Raw genomic sequence first — 26,539 nt, forward strand, 5'->3', positions numbered from 1 at the left:
CAAAAATTGTTTCCGACAAAAATTGTTCAATTTTTCAAGCTCTTTCGAACGAGGTATCACTCGACCTATGTTCCTATTTGAAAATTTCACGTTCACCCCCCTCCCCCCAAAATGGGGGGCGGGGGAAATCTAATGTTTGACTCATTTCTTAGGCCCCTCTGTATTGTACATTGTCTCTTAATATTTTTCTTATATGATGTATAGTTCGCGAGATATTGGCTTGTAACACTTATTTTGACCCACCCTGTATATATATATATATATATATATATATATATATATATATATATATATATATATATATATATAGAGAGAGAGAGAGAGAGAGAGAGAGAGAGAGAGAGAGAGAAAGAGAGAGAGAGAGAGACGTAGCATATAGTACTGGACGAATGTGTTACTTGTAGCATACGCGAAAGTAATTCAATTTATGTTTAGGCTTCAAAAGTTTCATTGAAAAATATTTCATGTGCAGACGTTACTTATTTGTTAGCTACAAATTTTACTTGAAATAACTTTAATTTATAATCATATAGGTCTAATATAAAAAACAGCAACGAAATTACACAATGTAATGTAAAATAAGTCAAACGTAATAAATATGTCATTTTTGGTATGGCAAATAGCCGTCCCCCGAAAATGTATCTGCCCCTCCTTTGCCCCCCTAAGAACTTAAAGCTGGCGTCGTCACTGTAAACAATTCAAGTTAACTGAAAAGCTACAAGGACGAAGTTCAGCATTTTGCTGGACCAAGTTTTTAGTTGTAGTTGACTCGGAAAGTGGTAGTGAACAAGGGTTCGTGTCCTGTAAAGAGTGTGAAAAGATTTTAGTGTACAACAGTACAAAGTCAGGAACAACTCACCTAAATCGACATGCAAGAACGTACTGTTCATCATTAAGTGCATCATTGACTGAAAACGAAGATAATGAGAGGAAATCATCTGCGAATTCTTGTGCATCCAATACCAAATATTCAGGTTATAAGAAACTGAGCTGTGAAACTGTGAAAAGTGACTTGATAGATAAGTGCGCGATTTGCGACCATTCGAAACTGTAGCGGGGAAAGGTTTTACTTCCCTAGCACAAACACTGATAAACCTAGGTGCGACATACGGTAATGTCGATGCGACAGACGTGTTGCCGCATCCAACGACGATATCGCGAAAAACACAGGAACGAGCACGTGCATTTCGCGAAGCGTATATGCCAGAAGTACGTGATGCTCTGCAACGCGGTGAATTATCATTCCAAACGGACTTGTGGACCGATAATTATCGCAAACACTCATATTTCGGACTGACAGTACAATATTTAAAAGAGTGGAACTTAAAAAGTCATGTGTTATTCACTAGTGCATTTCCAACCACACGAAAGACTGCAGAGAATATTAAAAAAGAATTAGTTAAACAACTATCTAAGATTGGAATCTCACAACAAGATTGGAGAAATGCTCCGTTCGTCACTGACCAAGGAAGTAATATTGTGAAGGCTTTAGAAGATAATAAACGCTACAACTGTTCAAATCATCTACTAAATACAGTTTTGCGTAACGCTTTTCAATACAACTTCCTCCAAGATGAGCTGCCATCAGTAAAAAACCTTTTCGATTGCGTTAGTAAATTAGTTACATATCTCAAAAGGTCTGGGTTGGTAACCCGGCTTCCACACACTGTTAACCAAGACACTGAGGTAAGATGGAACACTAAACTCATCATGTTAAGATCTGTGGAATCGCAGGTCGTCGACATCCGGCGACTACTAGAAGAGCACAAAGAAGATCAGCGTTTAGATGGCCTAGATGAATCCTTAATGAAAGAAATTACTACATTTTTAGAAGATTTCTACGATGCCACCAAAGCATTGGAGGCAGAGAAAACAGTAACAATGCATTTGATACTGCCTTGGTTTGACAGACTAAAAAAACTTTGCAGAGTTAACAGTGAAGTGGATTCGAAAGATATGTCACAGATTAAGGTTCGAGTGGAAAAGTTTCTCAATGAGAAGGTCGACATTAGTATGGATCATAAAGTGGCGACCTTCTTGAGCCCCAATTACCGTCATCTGCGAGCAATGTCTGTAGATGAGAGATTATCTGTCTACACAGAAGTACGCCGCCTTATTTCGTCAGAGTCATCTACTGCAGTTGGCTTCTTTGATTCCCGTGCTATGGATAATAACTTAAGCAGACAAGATTTGGAACCACCTACCAAGAAGAATAAACTAATGGATTGGGAAGATAGACACCCAGTCCCTGGTGAATTTGATGATGAAGTAGACATCTACCTCAACATGTCATCATGTGTAAGAGAACTAGATATACTGCAATGGTGGAAGCAACAAGAGCAAACATTACCAAAATTGTGTAAATTAGCGCGTCAGTATCTCGTCATCCCTGCTTCTAGTGCGTCTACTGAAAGAGCTTTTAGTACTACAGGCTATATAGTTCAGGAACGGAGAAATGCTCTAAAGCCTGAAACTGTTGACTCTGTTTCCGTGCTATTCCATGCGTACAAGGACATAGAGTAAAGCGATGTTCATTTTGCACTATTGGTTTCTTAGGAAAACTTATATTTTCATTTTCTTAATATCAACTATCCCTTCTATTATATGTGATGTTAAGAGGCATTTTTGATAGCTGATATCAATACATTTTTCATTCAGGGGACTTTTGAGGTATTTTTCGTTCAACATTGATATGTGTGGATTTTGTTTTGATTTACTACCTCGCATTCCGTCATATAGCTCTGTTATTTTCTTGTTACGAACCGTTCCAGGAACACTTAATCGACCCTGGGGTCTGGGTAATTTATTTGATCATTGTTTTTTGTTATTATTATTGTAGCATCGAATTATAAAGAATACAGGAACAATTTGTAATTGTTGTGTTTTGTTTGTTTGGTGTATGTATGTATGTTATACTATGTTATACTTATGTACTAAATTTTTCTTATCTTACAGCAATAAAGATGCTCCAAGTAGAAGCAGAGACCCGAGATTAAATTTAGGACTCGGGTTAATAAGAAAGCCCCATTCCCAGTCATGGGTAATGAAAAAAAAGAAAGAGAGAGAGAGAAAAAGAAATAATAAGTAGAGAGATTAGAAAGAATTAGGGGCAGTTGCGACTGCCAATAAGTCCAAAGTAATTGGCAATGGCAGGGATAGTGGTGGATATGATAAAAAAAAATAATAATACAGGAACACGTAACATGATTTCGAAACTGCCTTGCTAATTGAACATTACTACAAATTGCGCTAATCTTATAAACACACCAGTTCGTGGTTTCGGCCTCCGTGGTCTAATGGTAGAGGACCAAATTCTAATTAGTAGGTCAAGGACTTGACTTTCTCATATGTTCTTTAGGCAATTACGGCTCAAGACGTATGGATGATGATGGATGAATTGGTGCAATGAAGACAGTGGACGAAAACGGGCTAATCCGAAAACTCCCACGCTCACGTTTGTTTGTCCACCACAAAGCTCACATAACACGAGGAGGGATCGATCCGATGACCTCTAGCACCAGATGTGAGTGCTTTACCTACTGAGCCACCGTTGTCCCTCGTCAAGCATCGGTTCGCATTCTACGCAGACCGGCCATAATAACTATTGTAAAGTATGTACCACTAGACATCAGGGGTGGATCCAGGGGGGGGGGGCGATCGCCCCCCTCCCCCCAGAAGAGGAAACTTCTTATTTTATATATATAAATAAAACTCATCCCAAAGTTTGGAGCCCTTAAAAGTAGCAGTATGACAACCCACCGCCCCCTCCCCAGAAGTCGGTCCTGGATCCGCCCCGGCGGGTATACTCTGACGCGAAGTCGTAGCAGTTGTAGTAGTAGAAGTAATACTAGTAGTAACAATAGTAATAGCAGTAATAGTATTAGTAATAATAATAATAATAATAATAATAGCAGTAGCAGTAGTAGTAATAATAAGAGTAGTAGAAGTACAGTACTTTACAGTCTTGAATAAAGAGTTAATTTCCCAAACACATTACGATTAACACAGGCTGCCAATATTAGCTTCCGATCCATCTTTCACAGTGTTCGGGCCGAGCCGGACCGGCCCGGTTCGGCCCGGCTTGGCCCCAAATGTGCCCGGCCTGGTTCGACCCGGCTCGGCCCGAAATGTGCCCGGCCCGGTTCGGCCCGGCTTGGCCCCAAATGTGCCCGGCCTGGTTCGACCCGGCTCGGCCCGGAATGTGCCCGGCCCGGTTAGAGCCCGGCCCGTCGGGCCGGGTCGAGCCGGGCACAGAATTCAGATCCATCCGGGCCGGGCCGTCTTCGGGCCTGGGTTTGCAGTGCTCTGATATATATATATATATATATATATATATATATATATATATATATATATATATATAGGGTTTTACAACTCTTGGAAGGTGACTCCTGCCACTGAGACAAGAAAAAAGTTATCTTGAATTTTCGGCTATCGGATATAGTTTTGGATCTACAAGGTACCGAAAGGTAGGAAAATGACTTTCGGACTCCAATAGTTCGGAAACTATCCAACATAAAGAGGGCGGGTAAAAAAAATAGCTGAAGAAGTCATACCTGCTGTATTGAAATTTGTATATTTCACAATCCTACCATGCACGCGCGAGGGATTCCCTAAAGGAATGTAGGGAGTCCCGGATAGTCTGCCAAATGAAAATTGGTCTAAATGGATATGAATTGATAGGGTTTCTACCAGGTAACAATAATTCGTTTGTATTAAGTGGATATCTGGAACAAATATTTTTAAATATATTTAATGCAAAATGGCGGACATCTTCATGCCCTTTGTGTGTGGTTGCATAATTGCCAGGTACGGATGCTGGCCGACAGTGATGTTCTGAGTGTTAAGTGTAGCGAATTTGTATTCAAATGCTATAGAAAACAGTGGCGTAGAGAAGGGGGCAGAGGGGCCGGGCCATCCCCAAAGAGGTCCGACAATGTACTCTGGTACTGTGATGTTTGTAATTTTTATATATTTTTATGTTTATATATTTTTTGTTTGTATTTTTTCTATATGTACCTGTAACAACACTTGCCCCCCCCAAAAACACACATCCTGGCTACGCTTAGAGAACAACAGATGAAGCAGGGTGATTCACATGTGTGGAAACACTTAACGAAAAATGCCCAGAAAAGCACTCATACTTAGTAAACGTGAGTTCAAAGCGTCGGAAATGTAAGGATTAGCTTCAAGAGCATGAAAGTCATTGCCAATTCACCAATAATATTCCCTCAAACCGATGGAATATGATGTGCACGGTTCCATACCAATAAGGATGCAGAAACTGAGGCCAAGTTGAATTTGTGCAAGGGGCTCACAAAGAAACTGGGTAAACTAAATGAATGTCACTAGTGGGATTGCATGATCGATATTGAAATGTGGCCAATGTGTGTGTTGATGTCGACATGTACTTAATGGACAAATGTCAACATGTCCCACTACTGCTGGGACAGCGTCCCACGTGCGAAAAATCCGAAAATAACTACTCGGGTCTTGAATCTGAGGCCGTGGCCTCCGAGTAGGATTGGAAGCTGCGGCCACTCTAGCGAAAGCGAGCGCTCTAGCCCTGAGGCTTCGATGGATCCTCACTTTCTCTGTATTCATTTCTTTGAGGAGTACCCACTTCGTTTGGCAAGCGCTCTTGTACAGCCTCCCGTCATTTGTGCTTGTGTGTTTCATTTTGTTACTCCTACTGCACAGCTGTAAACAATCAGAGCTTTAAGACGTATCTTCCTATTTCTCATGTCGTTTTATTTTCCAATTGTATGGTGTTCCAACAGTAGTGTTACATGTGCCAAATTGGTTGATTTTCGTCTTTGTCTTGGCATGTGTACTGTGTGTAAGATACGAAATTGTGGAGGTGTTTTCCGATATTTCGAGTACGTAATATGTCCCAGAAGACGTGGACATGATACAAGTTTGTTATTTTCACAATCTATCAGAATTTGAACCATGGATTAAGAGATATCTTTTCATATGTGTCGACTGTGAGACAGTGTCCCAAACAAAGAGGGACATTGATATAATCGTATTCTAGTTAAGTTCTCACCAAAAAGTGCACCAGATGTAATAGCAGAATGTACAACGTTATTTTCCTAGTTTTCGCACGTGGGACGGATCCCAGCAGGGTGGGACATGTTGATATTTGTCCATTAGCTACATGTTGATATCAACACACACATTGGCCACATTTCAATATGGATCATGCGATCCCACTACTGACATTCCTTGAGTTTACCCAGTTTCTTAGTGAGTCCCCTTGCACAATTTCAGCTTGTCATCAGTTGTTGCCTCCTTATTGGTATGTAACTCTGCAGATCATATTGCATCGAATTGATGAAATATTATATTCCATCGGTTTGAGGGAATATTATTGGTGAATTGGCAATGACTTTCATGCTCTTGAAGCTAATCCTTACATTTCCGACGCTTTGAACTCACGTTTACTAAGTATGAGTGCTTTTCTGGGCATTTTTCGTTAAGTGTTTCCACACATGTGAATCACCCTGCTTCATCTGTTGTTCTCTAAGCGTAGCCAGGATGTGTGTTTTGGGGGGGGAGGCAAGTGTTGTTACAGGTACATATAGAAAAAATACAAACAAAAAATATATAAACATAAAAATATATAAAAATTACAAACATCACAGTACCAGAGTACATTGTCGGACCTCTTTGGGGATGGCCCGGCCCCTCTGCCCCCTTCTCTACGCCACTGTTTTCTATAGCATTTGAATACAAATTCGCTACACTTAACACTCAGAACATCACTGTCGGCCAGCATCCGTACCTGGCAATTATGCAACCACACACAAAGGGCATGAAGATGTCCGCCATTTTGCATTAAATATATTTAAAAATATTTGTTCCAGATATCGACTTAATACAAACGAATTATTGTTACCTGGTAGAAACCCTATCAATTCATATCCATTTAGACCAATTTTCATTTGGCAGATTATCCGGGACTCCCTACATTCCTTTAGGGAATCCCTTCCGCGTGCATAGTAGGATTGTGAAACATGCAAATTTCAACACAGCAGATATGACTTCTTCAGTGAATTTTTTACCCGCCCTCTTTACGTTGGATATTTTCCGAACTATTGGAGTCCGAAAGTCATTTTCCCACGCTTTCGGCACCTTGCAGATCCGAAACTATATCCGATAGCCGAAAGTTCTATAGAGAAACTTTTTTCTTGTTTCAGTGGCAGGAGTCACCTCCCAAGAGTTGTAACACTTATTTTGCAACACCCGCTATATATATATAAAATTTGGGAACGGTCTTACCCGTCTTGCCCCCCAATGTTGAAGACAGATTTGCGCCAATGGTCTTTTGTAATGATGTTCCCGCATTATAGGTGTCTTTCAATTATAGTGAAATTTACTTAGATGAAAATTGTATAATTATTGCTAATATTCATCTGCGGTTATTTCTGGTTTTGCTCTTCTGTTTCAAAATTATTTTTTCATAGTGATGTTTAATCTTCATCTTATATTTTGGGCATTTTTGTACATATCGCCGTTTAGCAGATACATTTATAATTATTAAATATGATTTGTTTATTTTTATTTTGTATGTGTATATCAAATAAGGAGTAAAACACTGTATGGTACTAAATTTTAGATGTTACTGGCAACGTTGTTAACAATTTGTATTTAATGTAGCAGAGGTCCGTTACAGCGAGTGTCTCGAGTGTGTTGGTGCTCTTTGAGGAAGAGAGTTTTGTGGAATTTTCTATACACCTACACTACATTTACAGTTTCTTTTACATATACACGTATATACATCCCCTTCTTTTTTATACTCTTTCTTTTTTCATTTTACACTTCCCAATTTTCTCTAAGTTTTTTCCTGTTCAACTTGGCTCTGAACCTTTTTCCCGATTTTGACCTTTTCCTGAGTTTGACCTTTTTGCGATTGTGTCCTTTTCCCCCAATTATGTCCTGTATTTTATTCATTTTTTTCCTGAATCACAAATCCTCCGTGTGAGGTATTCACTAGACAATTTTGCAAACGTAACACACGTGACTAGGGAGCTTGTGCTCCTACCTATCTTACCGGTAATGGTCTGCGACAAGGCAAGATGTCTGCTAGTGTAACCGCGGGGTAGCCGTGTAGCAAATAACGTCTGGCCAGGTAAGAAAAAAAAAATAAATAAAATGATTTTCTTTTACGAACGAAAAGTACAAATGACATTAAATGAAGATGATATACTGATAGTGGCACCTTTTCCGTGCTGGTCAAATTTCGGCATACGACTCGAAGCACTTATTGAAAATTTAATATTTTTAATTTCCTTCTCATTTTTCTCCAAGAAATTTTTCGTTTAGCGACATGACAATACTTAGCATACCTGAAGTTAAAGGGACTACCAGAATTAATTGTTGAATATTTTCAGTTGTTTTAGGATTAGTGTTTAATACAGCGTTCAAATATGTGGGTTTACTATTACAGTAGTAAAAAATAACTAACCTTTGCTACATGGTCCTGGAAAAACGATAATTCTGTATAAACGAGTCTGTGCAGGGCAAAGCTAGCGCGCCCGTGTGGTACTACAATTTTGATCCGTAGGGAGCAAGCGTATAAGTGAAAATACTGGGAGCACTGGTTTTCGCAATGATAGTTTCAATAGCACTTGCCATTGTTTCACTTTTTTAAACAAAAATAGAAAAGTACTTTGTGAAGAAATACACTGCCGGTGGTGAATGGTATTCAGTACAGTATCATTCATGTGAACCCACTTATTTCAAATGTCGTAAACCCCAGGTAATAATTCACCAGGGTGTCTATTCGTCACGAAAGTCCCGAAATCAGAGAACGGTCATGTGAGTCAAGAAAAAATCTCGAAATTTAGTGTTTGGGTCACGATATTTTTAATCTTTACAAATATAAGTACAGACTGAAAAATGTCGTTCTGTAAACCGTCAAAATTCACTAACGAAAATGTCTATGCTCGGCTTTAAACGCTACCAAATCGCAAGCAAAGCACGCTTCTTTTACATGCATGAAAATTCAACTTAATTCACACCCAAATTCGCCTTTGACAATGTTACAAAATGTTACGTTTTTGGTAACGAAAAGGTCATAAAATTTCATTTTGAAATTTTAGTAGAGACCATGTACACTAATCACACTGTACTTGTAAATCTTAAACTCCGCTGTATTTGTATTGTGCAGCCTTCAGAAACTTTCCCCTTATAAACACCTCTTAGCATGCAGAGTATTCAGCTTTACCTGAAAATTTTACAAGATATGGTGTACAGTAACATGAGTACCAATAGTAGAATGCAGTGTATGCACAAAGTCAGAAAATATTTAATACAATTGTTCTTAAGTTAGCAATTTAGAATTGTCAATGATAATAATTATAAATTCGGATTTAATGAATTAGTGCCTATAAAGCAGAATTGTATATGAAACGATATTGTATTTTCATAGGAGTTTTCACTATTGAGAACGTAATACACTGTTTTCAACTCTACATTTGTAACATTAAAAACCATTAAAACAGTTAAAATGAATGAGTGCATATCAAAGACGACTGTGTTTCCAGCCGCGGAGTATTTATAGACAATGCTAATAAAGTGTATTTTTTGATACTTGTATAGAATTTTAAGTACGAAAAAATTGGAAGTGCTTTAAACAGTGTGAGCTTATGTGACATTGAGTGGATTTATGTACATATCCTTAGTTGCTGACGCGCCTTCTGACACCACCATTCTGCTTATTTCCCTGACACGGTTACAGAGTGTGTTAAGGTCAAACGTTGTTAAATTTGATATATACACCAATGTCCAAAATTACACTGGTAAGCATGGATTAGGTTCTCTCGAAAGTTATAGCTGTTTCTTAATAATTTTGACATGCTCATTCCGTAAATGAAGACTGTTTCTATCACGTATAGTTTGTGCTCAAAACTGCAGTATAATACTTTACTTAATTTAATAGAAGAAAGTGCTGTTTCAGATGCTGTCAATATATGACGCCATGTAAACATGTACGAAGTACATGTACTTTTACGTTACAAGTCCCTCATTTTGCAACTGAGTGTGAATAAAAATAATATAAGCATTTATTTTTATTGTGTTGACATGCTGTTGTTAAACTACTTTGACTTTGGGTATTTATACGCCTATTTACTTATAAATATCCATAGTAGTGTTGAAAATGTGTTGTTTTATATCAGTTATCGCAGTGTGTGTACTTATTTGGCGAGTGACGTGTTCTTTGATATGATGAAAAAAATAAAAAGAACTTTTTTGGGCAGTATTTGGTGTCTCCCGTTGATGGGCATTGACTGAAGTAAGTTAACTTGAAAAGAAATTCCTATTGTGCTTCATTTGTCAGTTTTGTGTTGTTTTAGTTAATGTTGAGTGACTTAAACTAGTTAAGAAATTGTTTTAATATACTTATTTCAGCAATGCTGTGTATTCTTGGATATCTTGCGGTGACTCAAGTTAGGTATTAAAAATATTTTAATGTGCAGGTACTTTTTTTTGGTAGTGTTGTGTCTTCCTGGTTAGTGCAGTGACTCAATTGTTAGAAAATGACATCGCGTAAATGTTTGAATGACCATAATATTTTCCTTTATGTGTGTGACGGTTACAGTTTTCTCAAAAGGACTCCCTATTACAACTTTCATAAAGGAAGTGTACTTGGCTTATTTTGGTATCAAATTAGGCGATCAAGATAAATCGTGGGCACCTCACAGTGTGTACAGAATATGTATAGAGACACTGAGATCCTGGGCAAATAGTAAAAAGAAAGGAATGCAGTTTGCAATACCAATGGTGTGGAGGGAGCCTCGAAACCATCATGATGACTGTTATTCGTGTGAAATAAATGTTAAAGGATACAACGCAAAGAAAAAGGTATTCTGTATCCGCATAACATAGCTTCAGCAATTCGGCCCGTTCGTCATGGTGAAAATCTACCGATTCACAAGCCACCAGCATCTATGGATGTTTTATCATCTAGTAGTATTGAAGGAGATGTTCCATGCGAGGGTGATTACAACTATCATGGCACGATTCCACAGCCGTTTGCACATTAAGAACTTAATGATCTTATTCAAGATTTAAATGTACCAAAGGAGAGTGCAGAAGTTCTTCGGTCTAGACTTTGGTCGAAAATCTTTTGGCCAGTGGGACTCGTTACTCATGGTATAGACACCAAGAGAGAGAATTTGTTCCTTATTTCTCTGAAGAAGACGGGTTAGTGTTCTGCAACAAAATTCCCGCTGTTGTAGATGCATTGGGTGCTTCTTATAACGCATCTGATTGAAATTTTATAGTTGCTTCGAAATCCAGACTAAAAGGAGTTCTTCTGCACAATGGAAACAAAATTGGATCAATTCCTGTAGCATACACTGTTACATGGAAAGAAACGTACAATACCTTGAAATTAATATTTTCTAAGATAAAATACGAAGAACACGGTTAGTCTTTTTTCGGGGAATTAAAAGTCATAGGTCTTCTAATAGGAAAACAGCCAGGATACACAAAATACCTATGCTTTTTATGTGAATGGGATAGTAGAGCCAGAGAAGCACTGGAATGTGAGAGAATGGCCTCAGCGCTGTGGTTTGTCTGCAGGTAAGAAAAAGTTTAATACGCACTCCACTAATTGGTCGCAATACTGTGCTGCTTTCACCATTTCATCTGAAACTGGGACTTTTGAAGCAATTTGTGAAAGCTGTGGACAAGAATGGGCAGTGTTTTCTATACATAGCTAAAACTTTTCCATCACTGAGTGCAGCAAAACTTTCGTAAGTTATTTCTACAGGGCCACAAATTAATAGCTGTTAGTAGATGACACATTTGAAAATTCATTGAGCGACTTGTGAAAGAACATCTAGTTAAGTTTCAAAAATGTTGTAACTTTCTCGGAAACAAGGGGGCGCGGTGGCTCAGTAATAGAGCGTTCACCTCCGGTGCTTGTAGTCCCTGGTTCGATCCCAGCTCGCGCCGTTTGGACTTTTTGGTGGACAAACACCGTGCTCGTGGGTTTTCTCGGGGCTCTCCCGTTTCCTCCCACTTTCATCATTCCACCATTTCTCTCATCTCATTATCACCATCTCTTTTAGCCTAACCGGCATAAAAGTGGGACGTTTAACTAAAAGATTTGATTTCATTTATTTTTTCTCGAAAAAAAAACACCTTATGTAACAATTGTAGAAGATATATTGATCCATTTTCGCGCAGTTTGGTGTAACATGAACCTCAATATACATTTTCTACATTCTCATGACTTTTTTCCTGCCAATCTTGACGAGGTCAGCGAAAAGCAAGGCGAAAGATTTCACGAAGATATTTCTGAAATGGAGAGCAGATATCAAAGCAAACGGAATATCACAATGTTGGCAGATTATTGTTGGATTATGAAGAGGGATCGTGAAAGTTACGACAGATGTTTTAGGAAAACAAAAAGGCGTGCATTTTAAAAGGAATAAGTGGCTTCTCAATGAACTTGAGAACCAGCGCAAGTAAGTGTATTCAACATTAAACCGTAGGAAAGAAGGTTTATGATGGTATTATATGTGTATAGCATTCTTTAGTGTAACCAAGGCAATCTAGTTTATTTGTTTAAACTGTTTTTTAATTGTTCTGCAGTATTATTCGTGCCTTCCGAAATTATATAATACTATATATGTATATTTGTAATGATGGTAGTGTTCGAAATGAAGATTGTAAATTGTAATAAAACCTGACGTGATAGGCATAAATGGATGTCGTTTTTGTAATCAGTACCCAAAGATCATTTAGGATCACTTATTTGTAAACAGCCCACAGTTTTTTTTTTTTTTCAAAATACTGATCAGTATTAGTGTCGCATGTCTATAAATATATTGTTTAAAATAATATAATTTGATAACGAATTCGTCCGGTATTTTTTATAATGTTACCGTATACATAATCGCCAAAGACATGTATGTGGCAAATTTCATGTCAAAAGAACAGTAAATAAGGGTAATAAAACAAAAATAAAACTTTCTTGTCCATTTAGCAACATTTTGTTTTATTCATTCTAATTTCCCTATTTTTGAATCTTTTCCTGTGAAATTTACTACAAATATACAATTCCCGATTATACACATAATATCATTATTAAAAGTACACTTTAAAATCATTATCAAATTATATTCTTACAAGAAGACAGTTATAGATATGCCACAATAATTTTGGACATGAGCGTACATAGCTATGTCTGGATAAGAGTATGAAAATATAAATGAAACATCTGTCTTCTTATGCGGAGAACTGTTAAGTACATGTACGTAGAAAGGTGCTCTTCCTTCAAATGAGGCTTTTCTTCATTAATATAAACAGCGTTCAATTCAAGCGAAAATATTTTGAATATACATACATGAGAAAATACAAAATTACGTTTGTATTGTTTTCATTTTCTCTATGATATATAATTGCACTTATATATTTCTAATTTTCTCTAAAGGTAACTTCTATAGGTACTGTCACTTGGACTCCAGGAGATGCTCTATTCTCATTAATTTAGGTAAACAATCTCAATATGTTGATTATCGCTTTCTCGACTTTACGTCAGTCTTCGCAGTTGGGGTCTATTAGAGGCACTTAAATATGTTCACATCTGTTGCCAAACTTGCATTTCCCATCGTATTCAAATTCAATGGAGGTGGGACCTTAAATATTTTCGACGTATATTGAACAATTACGAGTCTCACTTTTGGTGTTACCTCTATAAAAGCCACCCAAATTTGAATGTTTTTCATGCCGTATCATCTTTAGTTACAATACTGAGTAACAAACGTGATGTTCTAAAGTTTTTGCTTAACATGTAGATTTAGATTATATAATTACCTGACGCGTTCCCGTTTGAGAAGATATATAGTCCAACGAAATGGGCTACAAAATTTGATACATTCCACCAAGTAGGATAACATGTTACAGATTAAGCAATAAATTTTATGAATATTGCTCCATCTATAATGCACCAGACTGTGGTGAACCGCCCCAGGAGAATGAAATGTTATTTGAGGAGACATTTGTAGACATCTTCGAGGTGTCTGACGCAATATTTAGGTTTTAAAATGGCCAAGATTTGGTTCATGTGTCGTTAGAGGGTAATCCAGATTCCCAATTACAATTCTGTGGGGTAATATCGAATGCAGAATCGCGTGGTGATGACATCATTCGAAAAGTGTAAGACCGAATTCTAAATTTTCAGTCTCTATTAATAGGAATAACTGTTCATTCCGCAACAGGAATCTCCCTGAGAAACTTGGACTAAAATTGAATGAACCTGAAGTTATAGTTTGACAGCCCTTCGTCTAGATAGGTGATTGTGCCTATTGTTTTTAAACTGTTACCTACTATCTGTATGGCAATTTGCTACAGGGTACAGTTATCCACAATCATAGCAACAGTATAATAAAACTGTTGCTGTAAGCGCACAAGTTTGTTGGAAACGAACCACTTAATCGTTGGACACGTCGACGAGATTTGTTGAATGCCCTAAGCTCGTCCCAATGAACCATTTTTGGGGGGTGTTGTTAAAGAAAACAGTCTTCAAGAAAACCACGTACTATTGAGGACATAACTGATTTCATAAGAGGAACATGGCAAGGAATTAATAACGAAAACCTTTGCGTCAAAGTCTGCTTGACTGTAAAAACTAGATTGCTGGAATGTTCACGAATTCAAGGTCTTCACTTTGAGAGTCTCTGAGATTGTATTCAATTGTAATTTGATCATCCTGATTTCTGACCTCATTAAGTTTTTGTTTCTCCATAATCAAGAGCTCATTATACAATACAAAACTACTTCAAGAAAACAACTATTCCTACTTTTGTTCCTACATGTATGTATATCAGTGGATGTATGTGTGTGTTCTAATATACGTATGGAGCAGTGGGAGCAATTTCATATAAAATTGATACACATATTATTTGAAATCTAGAAAATAATAATTTGCTGGTAAGTCCCCTAACATTCTAGAGTGATTAGGAGAGCGACTTATAATCGAAAATGACCGATAGTGATATTGGGTCCATGGATTACGGGTCTTGAGGTAAATGGTCACAATCTCGATATTGAATAAAACCAAATTTAGTTCCCGTTACCACCCTTGAGGAGAAAGGATGATATGTATAAAAATCGAAGCTAATCAACATCTATGTCAAACCAATAACTTTTGAAGTCTAAATTATTTAATAATGGTCCTGCATTTCAGCCCAGTGCAGGTGAGAACTTCCTAGCATGTGTCGAGGCAAGGAGTGTGTACATATAATCAATAATGATCGATATTTGTGTTAAGTCTTTAGTTTTCAGGGTCGCTGTGGAGAACCGTTTCTCTCTCGATGCTGCTTAATTTCAAGTTCATTCCCTAGTTAAATTAATGTTCTTCTAGCCTGCTTAGAGAGTTGGAAAATGAAACTGTCTAAAAGATTTTTAAAGTGATCAAAAGTAGTATCGAATTCGTAGTTGTCATAGTCGAAAGTTAATTGGTGACAACTCTTCTGACAAGCTATTTCAGCCCACAGTGGAGGTAAAATCTCCCTAATTCACCTAGGTGAGTGTGGAGATGTAAAACTTGTAAAATATACTTAAAAAAGTTATTGTTGTTAGCATCAAATCCATAGTTGTTGGGATCTCTGAGATGAATAGTAACACACCTGTTTCTGTTTAGGTCCATGTTCAGCCTCATTGGCACCTATCCGGGGATGGAAAGGATTGTGTATAAAATAATCGAAAATTAGTGCGGATATGACCAGTCCGCACTCCTGTTGCCGTAAAGCTCCATATTAAGTGTCCATCAGCGTGGGGGTAAGAAGGAATGAAAACGAAAAAGCAATTCATAGTATGGAAAATAAAATTGGATTAATGATTCTACTTCATTAAATAATCATATGAAATGTGTTGGGAAAGCCAAAAGATTCCGAATTGCAGGCAATCGAGTTTTGCGTCGTAAATCAAAAGCAAAACGTCATTTTATTAAAATCGCATATCTCTGACAATATTGAAAGTATTCGCATCTTTAAAAGCAGGAAGGCCATGCAGAAAATTTACGTCTAATGGATATAACATCAGTTACATCCAAATACTTTTTATTTGGAAACTTCCGAACTTCAAATTTGTACCTTCAGATTCGGGTCCTGAACTATGATATCTCAGAAAGTAATGATAGTACATAAACAGTATCTCTATCCAGTTTACTCTACAATACTTCACGTAAATGCTCCATTTTTGCTGACAAGATGGCTATAACTTTCAGTTATACAGGAGGAAGAATGCAAACGTAAATATTAAAGTTCAAAGAATTGTTTTATGTAGAAATATATCGTAAAATTTAGTATATTACTTGTGGTGGAAATCAGAAATTTTGAGATCGTTGCTTTTCTAATAACTGAATGTTACAGAATTTAACTATTATGTATCAATTAGCAGAGTAAGTAAGTTGACTTACAGAAAGTATTTTTTGGTACTACTAATTAGCAATACTACTAACGAAGACAGATAAATTAATTAAATTACATAAAAAAACAATATTTTGCTAAGAAAAGATTACCATGGCATAGAAATATTTTAGACAACAATAGTACCTTTAGACTAGTAAACAAATATTATGCTTTGTATTTTGTATTGGAATTTGGAACAATTTTGCTTCCTCCAAAGAATGTATAGTTGGTCAGAAAATTTTTTAACTTTATAATAGCAGGTGCAGGGAATGAAATATTACGTAAAATGATAGTGTGAAGTGATAAAGATACTATGTGATAAAGTGAATAAATTTTGAGTACTGTAATGACAGTACAGAGTGTTAGAAACATTGCGCTTGTACACAAATACCGGGTATGTGGACAACCTATTTGTCGATGGCTTATGCAACGGTCGTTAGATGCACTGATAGAACAATGTATACAAAGATACACCTAATCGTTGGGTATTTCTGCGTGAGCATTACATAGAGGAATGCGTTCAGGTACACAGTATTCCAGTGAATGTCTCTGACAGCACATACTGGACCAGGACTACAATATTTTGGACATACTCAAATAGTACTGTTTATTAAAGGAGTCTTCAAAGTCAAATTTCAAAATTACTGTACTCTACTATTAACTTCTACAAAAAAAAACTTAATTAGAGCATAATAGCAACTTTGAATCTGATAAGCAACTTCGATTCAAGATATAATATCCGAAGAAATCTAACAAAATATACCAACTTAATACTATAACTATATAACACTAGCATATATTTAGGTTTTTAATATTATAATTATATAACGCTAGCATATATCTATGTTTATTTATGTACAATTGTGTGTAAAATTATATTAAATATAAACATAGGATATTGCTTAACCTACTACGAAACACATTCCTCAATATTGATAAACTAATGAGCAGAATCAATACGATACTATTTCCGGAAACACATTAAAATACGTAGAATACCGTTTAATTATCCGTTCTCGATATTCTACATCGTCGAGTAGATCGTAGAAATCATGCACTACCTTTTATATATATAAAGGAGAAACAGTACATTGCACAGTGGGCCAGGAACTCCGAATACCTGGCAAGAACCCCAATAATAAAAGTTCATGGAAGGGTCTATTACCTAACGCATATGATCAAGGAAGGTTCCAACCGCATACAGATATTAATGTTACTGATATATGTCCGCAGGTTTGGTCAGGAGAGAAAACCAAAACTAAACTTTGTAAATGTTCTGTATTCATGTGTGTTTTGTATGTTAGAGAACGTTAAGTTTGCGATATTTTTACGGATGTTAGCGTCATATCCGCGGATGGGTACCTTGTTGATTTCATCTGTGTATATCATAATTTAATGACAAACATATATTTTTGACGTTAGATGTAATTTGTCAACTCTGTAGATGTTTATGGAGGAATAGGTTGTATATCAGAAAGAAAAACACATTTTTAGAGTTTCGTGGGTTTTTAATCTGGGAAAAGCGGATACATTTTTTTTTTTTTTTTTTTTTTTTTGCTAATGTACTTGAATTATTTATGTTTCACGAACGGTGAAACAATTTTGCCCGCTTAGATTGTAATTCCATATTTACTGTGAAAGATGTGTGAAATTTTCTAACCAAAATACAGCATTTAACAGCAACTATGTTCTCTTTTCAGAAAAATGCCCCATATAATAAATAGAAGAAAGCTATTTGAGTTTCTGAAGAATGCAGAAGGAAACAGAGAAGCCAATAAAACAACAGCTCCTGCGCTTTGTGGAAGAAGAAATATCAGGTGAAGATATGATATGTAGTGCTGATCAAAAAATAGTAGTCGCCTTTTGCTATCAGATATTCCGGAAGCTCGACAAATGCAATTGCGAGTACGGTAGACGAAAAGTATGCGGACTGGCTGGATACTGATATTAATCTGAGTGATTGTGAACCACAACGATCGATCTCGGTGAAAGTTGGACACCCACAGGTAGACTCTGCAGAAAGCAGTGAAAGATCAAAGTGGAGAAAGACTGAGGCAATTCGGTAAGCCGAGAGTGGAACCACCCTTCCTTACGCAGCCGCGATGAAGTACAGAGAGCAAAGAGAACTTGAGAAGTCAAAAATACTAGATAATTCGAGGCAAGTCTTACTAGAGCGATCAAGATTAGGAAGTCCTGGACACAATCAGACAAACGCTCTGCAACGTCGTCCGATCGAGATAAGGCTTTAGCATTATTTCTGGAAACCAATCTCACTAAACGTCAGTAAAAACTTCTTACGAGTGAAGCGTCAGTAAAAACTTCTTACTTCATAATATTTATCCCGCATATAGTCATGTATGGGATGGAAAGAAGAAGTGCTTTCTGGAGGACATACAACTGAGTGAGTCGTTTTCGGATGTGCAACTTCAGTATCTACTACATCACACTGTGAAAAGGTTTTTGGAGGTTCAAGAATCAGTCTTGGAGAGCATGTCACGAAAGTACCGTATGAGGCTAACGTTGATCAGCAGGTAAGGCTGTGATAGGAGTAGTGGTCAGGCCCTATACAAGCAGTCGGCTAGTAAAGCTGGGTTTCAGGATTCAGACAACATCTTTATTTTATGTGTGCCATTGCAGCTGTTCTTCGATAAATAAGCTGAAAGAGTTGTAGTGTGGCTGAATCCCTACCCATCATCACCAAGATTCTGCTGTCCAGTTCGGCTCCAATTCAAGAAAGAAGCCGAGAACCTGGCACGAGAAGAGGTGCAGCGAATACAAGAACAAATATCAGCGTTAACATCAAGTAAGGTGTTTGTTGAAAATATGGCGTTTCAAGTCCAACACAGTCTCCATTTGGCGATAGTAGACGGCAAAGTCTGCAACGCTATTATGCACACAAAGTCTGCACAAACGTGTTATGTATACGGCACAAAACCTAAAGATATGAACAGATACAAGAAGACCTCCATCAGCAAGCCTGAAATCAGACAGCATGTTTTCAAAAAGAATTAACTTGGGAAATAGGTGCGGTACCCAATCATAATTTACAAAGACAATTCGCACAGAAAAGACGGACTTTTTTGTTATATAGATCATATAAAAAGTGGCAACGATAGTTTGTGATCTTTCAAGATATAAAAAAGTATCACATATATGATTTCATTTGTTGTTTTCACTTCCGATTTTTCTGTAATATATATACCCATATTACACATATGCAGAGGATAATATGGGGATACCCATATTATACCTTTGCAATTTGTGACCGCCATATTGTATCCGCTATTTTGAATTTTACCCTTTTGGTGTCAAATTCGTACTGAGCGACCTTCTAAAGTTATGTATACCAACTTTCATAAAAATTAAAGCACGTCTTCCAATTTTGGCCTGGTTTTCGGTGTTCCTGGCCCACTATGCATTGGCCGTAGACAATATGATATATTGGAACCTAAATATATTAAGTACTTATCAACTTTCTTCGTTACGGGTAGAGATAGTTAAATAACTTTGAATTATGTATCTACTTTCGGATAATTTCCCCTTAACACTATATCTAAAATTAATTCTACATCAGTATATTACATTCCTTCCGTACGAGCCCTCTGCATTCCATGTCTGGATGCGTTTCCTTCCTTGTTTCCTTCCTTGCAGTAGCAATCCAAGCTGACGACTCGGGCGTTGACGACGTCTGTAGCGAGTGTTTCGGTCTTCGTGTACGGTGGCGTATGTAATCAATCTCCGATGCGTTTGTTATTTTGCTTATTTGCAGGCTTCATCTACCATGAGGGACGAACAATTACAGAGAAGAATCTAACTCGAGTGAAGCACTGCAACAAGCAGTACTATCAGTGAGCCTACTAGAGGAGACAGTCCATTTTGTTATTTCCGTAGTGTATCTGTGAAAACTATACACTACGCAAAGTAAGCAACAAAAGTTTTCAAGCACCGACGATTTGAAGCAGAGCATTATACACGAGATGAAATTCGCTGATAATACAATGCTGCGAAATGTAGCAAAAAACTAGGACATTTCTTCAAGATACAATAAGCTACCATAGGCATTCTTGATTAGAAATGTGTTGTTCGTGTAATCCATGTTAATATCGTAAAATATTAGCCATCAACAAAAACGAAGTGTCAGTCATACAGCAATCGATAGATCTTATCTCGGTAAACAAAATGATACAGGGAAATGCAAATCGACAGGCTTAGTTGTCTAGAAAATCAAGAGAAAATCTAAACCTGGAACTCGATGCTGTACAGTAACCACTTAGAACGAAATTGATACTGAATTATACCTACATTCTAGCAAGAAAATATTAGTACAATTAGTGACATCTAACACAATAATCTTACAATAGCACATGTAGTATTAATTCTAAAACATTGTTCCTAACAGTGACCTGTACAACCCTAAGAGTGGCGTACATACTTCTTGTAAATTGAGACTTAATTAATTGGATTATGTTTAAATCAGCTTATGTTGTCATTGCATAATAATCGATATTGCCGTCTAAATTTAATTTAATATTTTTTGATTATATATATATATATATATATATATATATATATATATATATATATATATATATATATATATATATATATATAGTGTGTGTGTGTGTGTGTGTTATTTATATTTATTATTGAGCTAGTAAAGTGAAATTAATATTCAGCTGTAAATGTTCTCTTTTTAAGGTTTTGGAGCGACAGCAATTTATTTGGGAAAACACCAATTAGAAACTAGAAAATCCTTACAGAATTATTAACAAGTAGATTTTACAATTATCGTGATGGAAGACGAATATAAAATTGCTTGTGAATTAATCCCTACGATATCTAAAATTGTGAAGAAAGCCGAGGAAAACACAGTTGAAGAAAATTATGTGGGATTCACGCAGGAAATTGAATGCAAGTTGCCAACAGTTCATGTAGGTAACTTTATAATAGATGATAGCGTTAGTACTTCTTCTTCCAAATTTCTTTCCATAATAAAAGAAGAACCTGAAATCAACGCTGATGAAATACATTTATTCAATTGCCATGGAAAATTGAAAACTGAAAAACGTGCCGGATCTCTGGAATTATCTGATCTATTGCTGAATAACAACATAGGACATGGAATGGATAAATGTGAAGTCCAAAGGTAATATTTTAACTTTATCTATTAGTTCTTTTATTGTTTCGAAAAAGAAACGTAGTTTTTTGTTTATTTTTTTATTTGTTGCGAGCTTGCGTCCACTGTCGCTTGTAGTAAAGGAAAATGTAAGAAAATCAACAGATCCAACGTAATTTCACTTCATCATTTAGTTGACCTACTAGAGCATATAAAGTTGTGAGTTTCGGTAAAATAACGACATTGATTATGTTTTCTAATACAATATACGCAATGCATTTAAAAAGCTACGATAACAACAAAACTGTCAAGTACTAACTTCCGTAGAAGAAAATTATAATTATCACTTCGCCATTTAAAATGTTTAATAAGGTTAGAATGCGTAGGTATATACTTAACCGCTATCATTCTGACTTGTCAGTAAGCCGTTCTGTTTGAATATTCACTGAGTTTTGCCTTCCTTCAGTCGAAGAAGTAGTCAAAAATGGTATTCTATATAATAGAGTTAGGTCTAGTTTCAACATTTTAAAGGTTTTTTTTGTTTGAAGGACCTTTACAAATAGCTGTATTTCAATCGAAGTTACATCGATGAAAGACGTACATTATCATTATCAAAGCGAAATATATATATAAAAATATATATAATTATTATATAATATTAAATATGTAATAATTGGCTACATTGCCTGTCCATATGATTTTCCTAGACTTAACGAATCAAACCATTTCAAGAAAAAAATGTAAATTATACTTTTGCCTGTTGTGAAATTTCCCATTTTCGTCCCTCGTGCTTCTATATATTTGCCTTAGAATTTTATTTTCAAACATTTTCAGCTTTCTTCCCGGAAAATAAGTAGTTATGTTCCGTAACAATAGAGCACTATTGGCAAAACTATTGTTTTCTATATTCAAATTTTTCTACAGAAGTCGTGAACACCTTGAAAAGTAGCCGACATTTAATTTCTCTATAAATATGGTTTTGGTCAGTTAAAGCTAATGCTAAATATGTGAAGGGTCCATGTTGTCGAAAGCATTACGTGATATTATACAGGACTCATAACTTCCTCTGTTACGGTCATAGTGAATATCCACGTATTTACTTTTCCGTGCTTCTACTTCTGAACCCGTATCCCTACAGGCGTTTAATAAACCTCTCTTTTTCTTATTATTGCCGTCATATGAGATCTACATTATACTTAGCCTGGTGATAAATTTTAGTTCTTGTGCCTGCTGTCTCCTTTATTTTCCATTGTACTGTATTCAAGGATAAAATTAAATAATAATGGCAACCTTTGTACTTTGGTTACCTTGTAACGTTGTTGTCGCTTTTCTGGAAGCAATAAATGATTGATGTATCGAGTCTCCAATAATTTTATATTCATATGAGATTAGTGTTGATAACCTAATCCTTGAGAGGATTTTATAGATTGTTGGGAAAAAAAGAGATGAGTTGGTAACTATTACAACAAGTTTTGTAAGACTTTTGTAGTTTCTCACCTGAAATCAGTGAAATTTTCTGCACCTTTATCATTCGGATTTCGTTGCCAACATGTTTTGATCTTTTATCTTCTCTGCTAATTCAGAGGATCGACGCATGTAGTGTTTTTATATATTTTTGTCCCTCTGTTTTTCTTATGATGAGATGTTGTTAATGCAATCCCTAATTTTAACCCAGGCATCATTAACTAAAGTGCATTTAGAATTGTTAAACCAAGAATCTATTCGACACTTCAGTTTGATATTCCTCTCTGTCCAGACCGTCTTAATTTTTTTGTTTCTATCGACTTTTTTCCTAACAATAATTTCCTTCCTTTTATGCGAAAGCTCCAACCTGCAGGACCCTGGAACTACCTCATGGCTGTATGTACGCACCTGTGATCCAGATCCACATTCTAGTCGCAGTGTGAGCTCACCTTGTTTGGTACCCACGTGTAGATTCACATTTCTTATAGACTATGAATATTACGCTAAACTTTTAATTAACCAACCAATAGGAGGAATATGCCTTGTCTTACCTTGATAGAAGAAATCTTGTCCTAAACGTTATCGGTGGATCACAAACTGAACTAACAAGGCCAATATTTTTATAGTTTCGTCTGTTATTGGGGACTAAGGAGTGTGCAATACTTTTAATACATGGTGTTAGCAACTGTGCAGTTTCAGCCAGCCGCCACCAACGATGTTGGTTCTAGATAAACAAATGCCTTCTTTTATTTAAAACTGGCCTAGCGAAGTAATCCGCTTAGTTGGATTTCTGTCGGCGAAATACGTAACCTAGGCTGAAATTCACCGGAAGCCCGTAGAAGTTTATGGAGAGACTAACAAAGTGGGTGAACGCGATTTTTCCTAGTAGGGAATCTTCAAACTCATCCCACGATTCCGCAAGTGGTTCAACTTATATAGAGATTGTCGAAAAATAACCTAATATATATACTTTGCTGTTACCTATATTGGTTGTATGAACTAACATACATGTTTCACTGCTGTCTTTCTGGCCTTACTTTCTGATCACTCCTTGTAATTGGTGCGAAAACTTGAATCACTGTGACAAAATATTTGCTGGGAGAACTAGCCATTGTAATGGAAAATTTGTTGGTAGAAATACCAAATTGGAAAATCTGATTGCACATAATTGAAAAAGCTTTTGTACATACCTACTGATGGGCACCGGGAATATTCCCGGTGGGAAGGAAAATAAAAAATGGGAATAATCCCGAATTGTTTCCATGGATTATAAATTCCTGGGAAAGAAGTTATTTCCATTTCTTTACTGTATATTCCAAATTATGAAAACCATATGACTAATAACTTTATTTTCATTTATTCTGATTTACTTCTAGGTTTTAAATAATTTGGAGGTTTTTAAAAAATAAGATTCGTTGACTGTATTTATATCACTAATATGATTTTTTAAGTTCCATTTGCATTAAAAAGTAGCAGACTATTAAGTTACAAATAATGAAAAGGAAAGAGTTTGTAAAGTAATGTAGACATTACGTAGAAACACAGATGGAGTATTATTAATACACCACGAACCACCGTTAGTAATAGACATCGGTCTTTTCCTGTCTCTGACTCGTTTTTCTGATGAGGAACTGGGAATTCTCTTACTTGTGAATTAACGCTTAAAATTTCGAGAAATAGGTAGGAACAAAGGTAGTGTGTGTGGCAATGTTACATGCAAAATTATAAAGATAAGTCAGTATCTTACCAATATTGTGAACATAAATATGTATGCGCAAATGTTGATAACATGGTGAGACATGTGTTTTCTGGCAGTTACTCAATCGAATTTGTTTATAACATTTAAAAATTTAATCTGCTTGTAACATCAGTTGTAGGGTCAAGTTTAGAAAATCCACTTACATATAAACTGTTTAGGAGTGTAAAGATATGTGGACTTTCCATACCATTTTCACCACATATTTATTTCCATAGAACATATTGTAAGTGAATATACATTTGTTTGTACTCGCTAATAAAATAACATAATACCGTTCAAAATATACATTTTGAAGAATCCTCTAGAGACAACAGTAATAATATACTGTAAAAAAACGAATTTAACTTTGAAATCATAATATAGTATTAGAATGAAATTTTCTTTGTGATTGTACATAAATTCCCATTTTGGGGAATCTTCCCAGGAGTATTACCGAAAAATATCTTCCCGTGAATTTACGCATCACCGTACATGCCTTGAGTGTGGTAAAGCCTTCGTTAACCATAAAGTGACAGATCACATATTTTAGCGATAATACTTTTAATGTTGATTATGGCTTTAAAAAATATTCTCCATATTGGCCGTATCTAGGTCCGTTGCATTGCATGTTGCAAAGCGTGCTTTGAAAAAATTTGCAATTACAAATGGGTTGTCATGAATATGAGAATTCATACACTTGCATTCAATATGAAAAGCATGTACTAAGGTAAAAAAAAAATGCTCGCGTATACTGTAACTTCCACATTTTCATTAAAAACTCAGTTTTCTTCATTTATCATTCCTTCTTTGTGCTTTCTTTAACCCTTAATACACCAAGCGGGGTCCTCTAGGGACCCCAGAGAGTGATATTTGGTGATGCTGCTGAAACTATGAGAAAGCACAAAGAAGGAATTGAAGGAACCAATTTATTTTCGATTTTTATATGTGATCTGCATCCTTTGGGAATATCTGCTACATAATTAGATCAGTGATACGTTAAAAAAGTTTTTTTTAAAAAAAAATAAGTTGAGAAATTGAAATAATACATTGGGTCCCTAGAAGACCCCAGCTTGGTAAACAACGTTGAGGATTTAGGATTGGTGCGTTAAGAGCTAAAAAGCAGTATAGTAATGAATAATTATTTATGATTTTTGAGAAAAAATAAAGCAAAATAAGAAAATTATGAGAAAAAACTTTAATTGTCATGAAACTTTAGTCTGTGAGATAGTTACGCGAAGTATTTTACGAGGGAAAATGACTCCACACACTGCACAAGTATTAGGAACACTCACAAATACGTAAAGTTGAAAGAACAGAAAATAATGTATTTTTGAGATGAACATAAAATCACACTTTACGCAAAGTTCCAATATGAAAAATCAATCAACTTCTTCAGTTCAAATTACTGAAAAAGACACACAATACATTTTTAAAACTCCAAGTGTATGCCTGGTTTTCAAGCACACTATTATCAACATCACAATGCACTTTCATAAGTTGCCCCTGTGGTCATGCATGTCTCATAATGCTGCTGAAGTTCTGGAAGCGAAGGGCGGCAGTTCGAGCCAAAGTACAGTAACTTACTTGTTTTTTTCAATGTATTGATGGCTTCTTTTATAAAAAGTATAAAGTGTTTCTATTTTGAAGTGCTCGAAAAACGCGTATAATTTGATGGACATGACGATGACAGTTCATGTGATTTGAAGACGTTAAAATAAGGAATGTTAAATCTTTCTTACATTATTCTTACATTCTTACAATGAGAACAGATCTCAATTCCTGGCCGGGAGC

General features: G+C 36.1%; 1 protein-coding gene across 4 annotated transcripts in view; it reads left to right on the plus strand.

Annotated features, from left to right (window-relative positions):
- Positions 1-26,539, plus strand: part of LOC145671312 (uncharacterized) — a 220,144-nt gene that overhangs the window by 150,462 nt on the left and 43,143 nt on the right. Inside the window, exons 1-3 of one of the 4 annotated variants that reach the window (XM_081740291.1) lie at positions 7,684-8,134; positions 18,131-18,247; positions 21,129-21,576. In XM_081740291.1, coding sequence (XP_081596417.1) covers positions 21,224-21,576 — 353 coding nt within the window. In that variant the 5' untranslated portion in view covers positions 7,684-8,134; positions 18,131-18,247; positions 21,129-21,223. Of the gene's footprint in view, positions 1-7,683; positions 8,135-18,130; positions 20,937-21,128; positions 21,577-26,539 lie in introns of those variants that run through there. The other 3 variants (XM_081740292.1, XM_081740294.1, XM_081740293.1) reach the window with 3 other exon arrangements.

Source organism: Thermobia domestica, chromosome 15 (assembly GCF_964235325.1).
Source record: "Thermobia domestica chromosome 15, izTheDome1.hap1.1, whole genome shotgun sequence".
Classification (NCBI taxonomy): Eukaryota; Metazoa; Arthropoda; class Insecta; order Zygentoma; family Lepismatidae; genus Thermobia; species Thermobia domestica.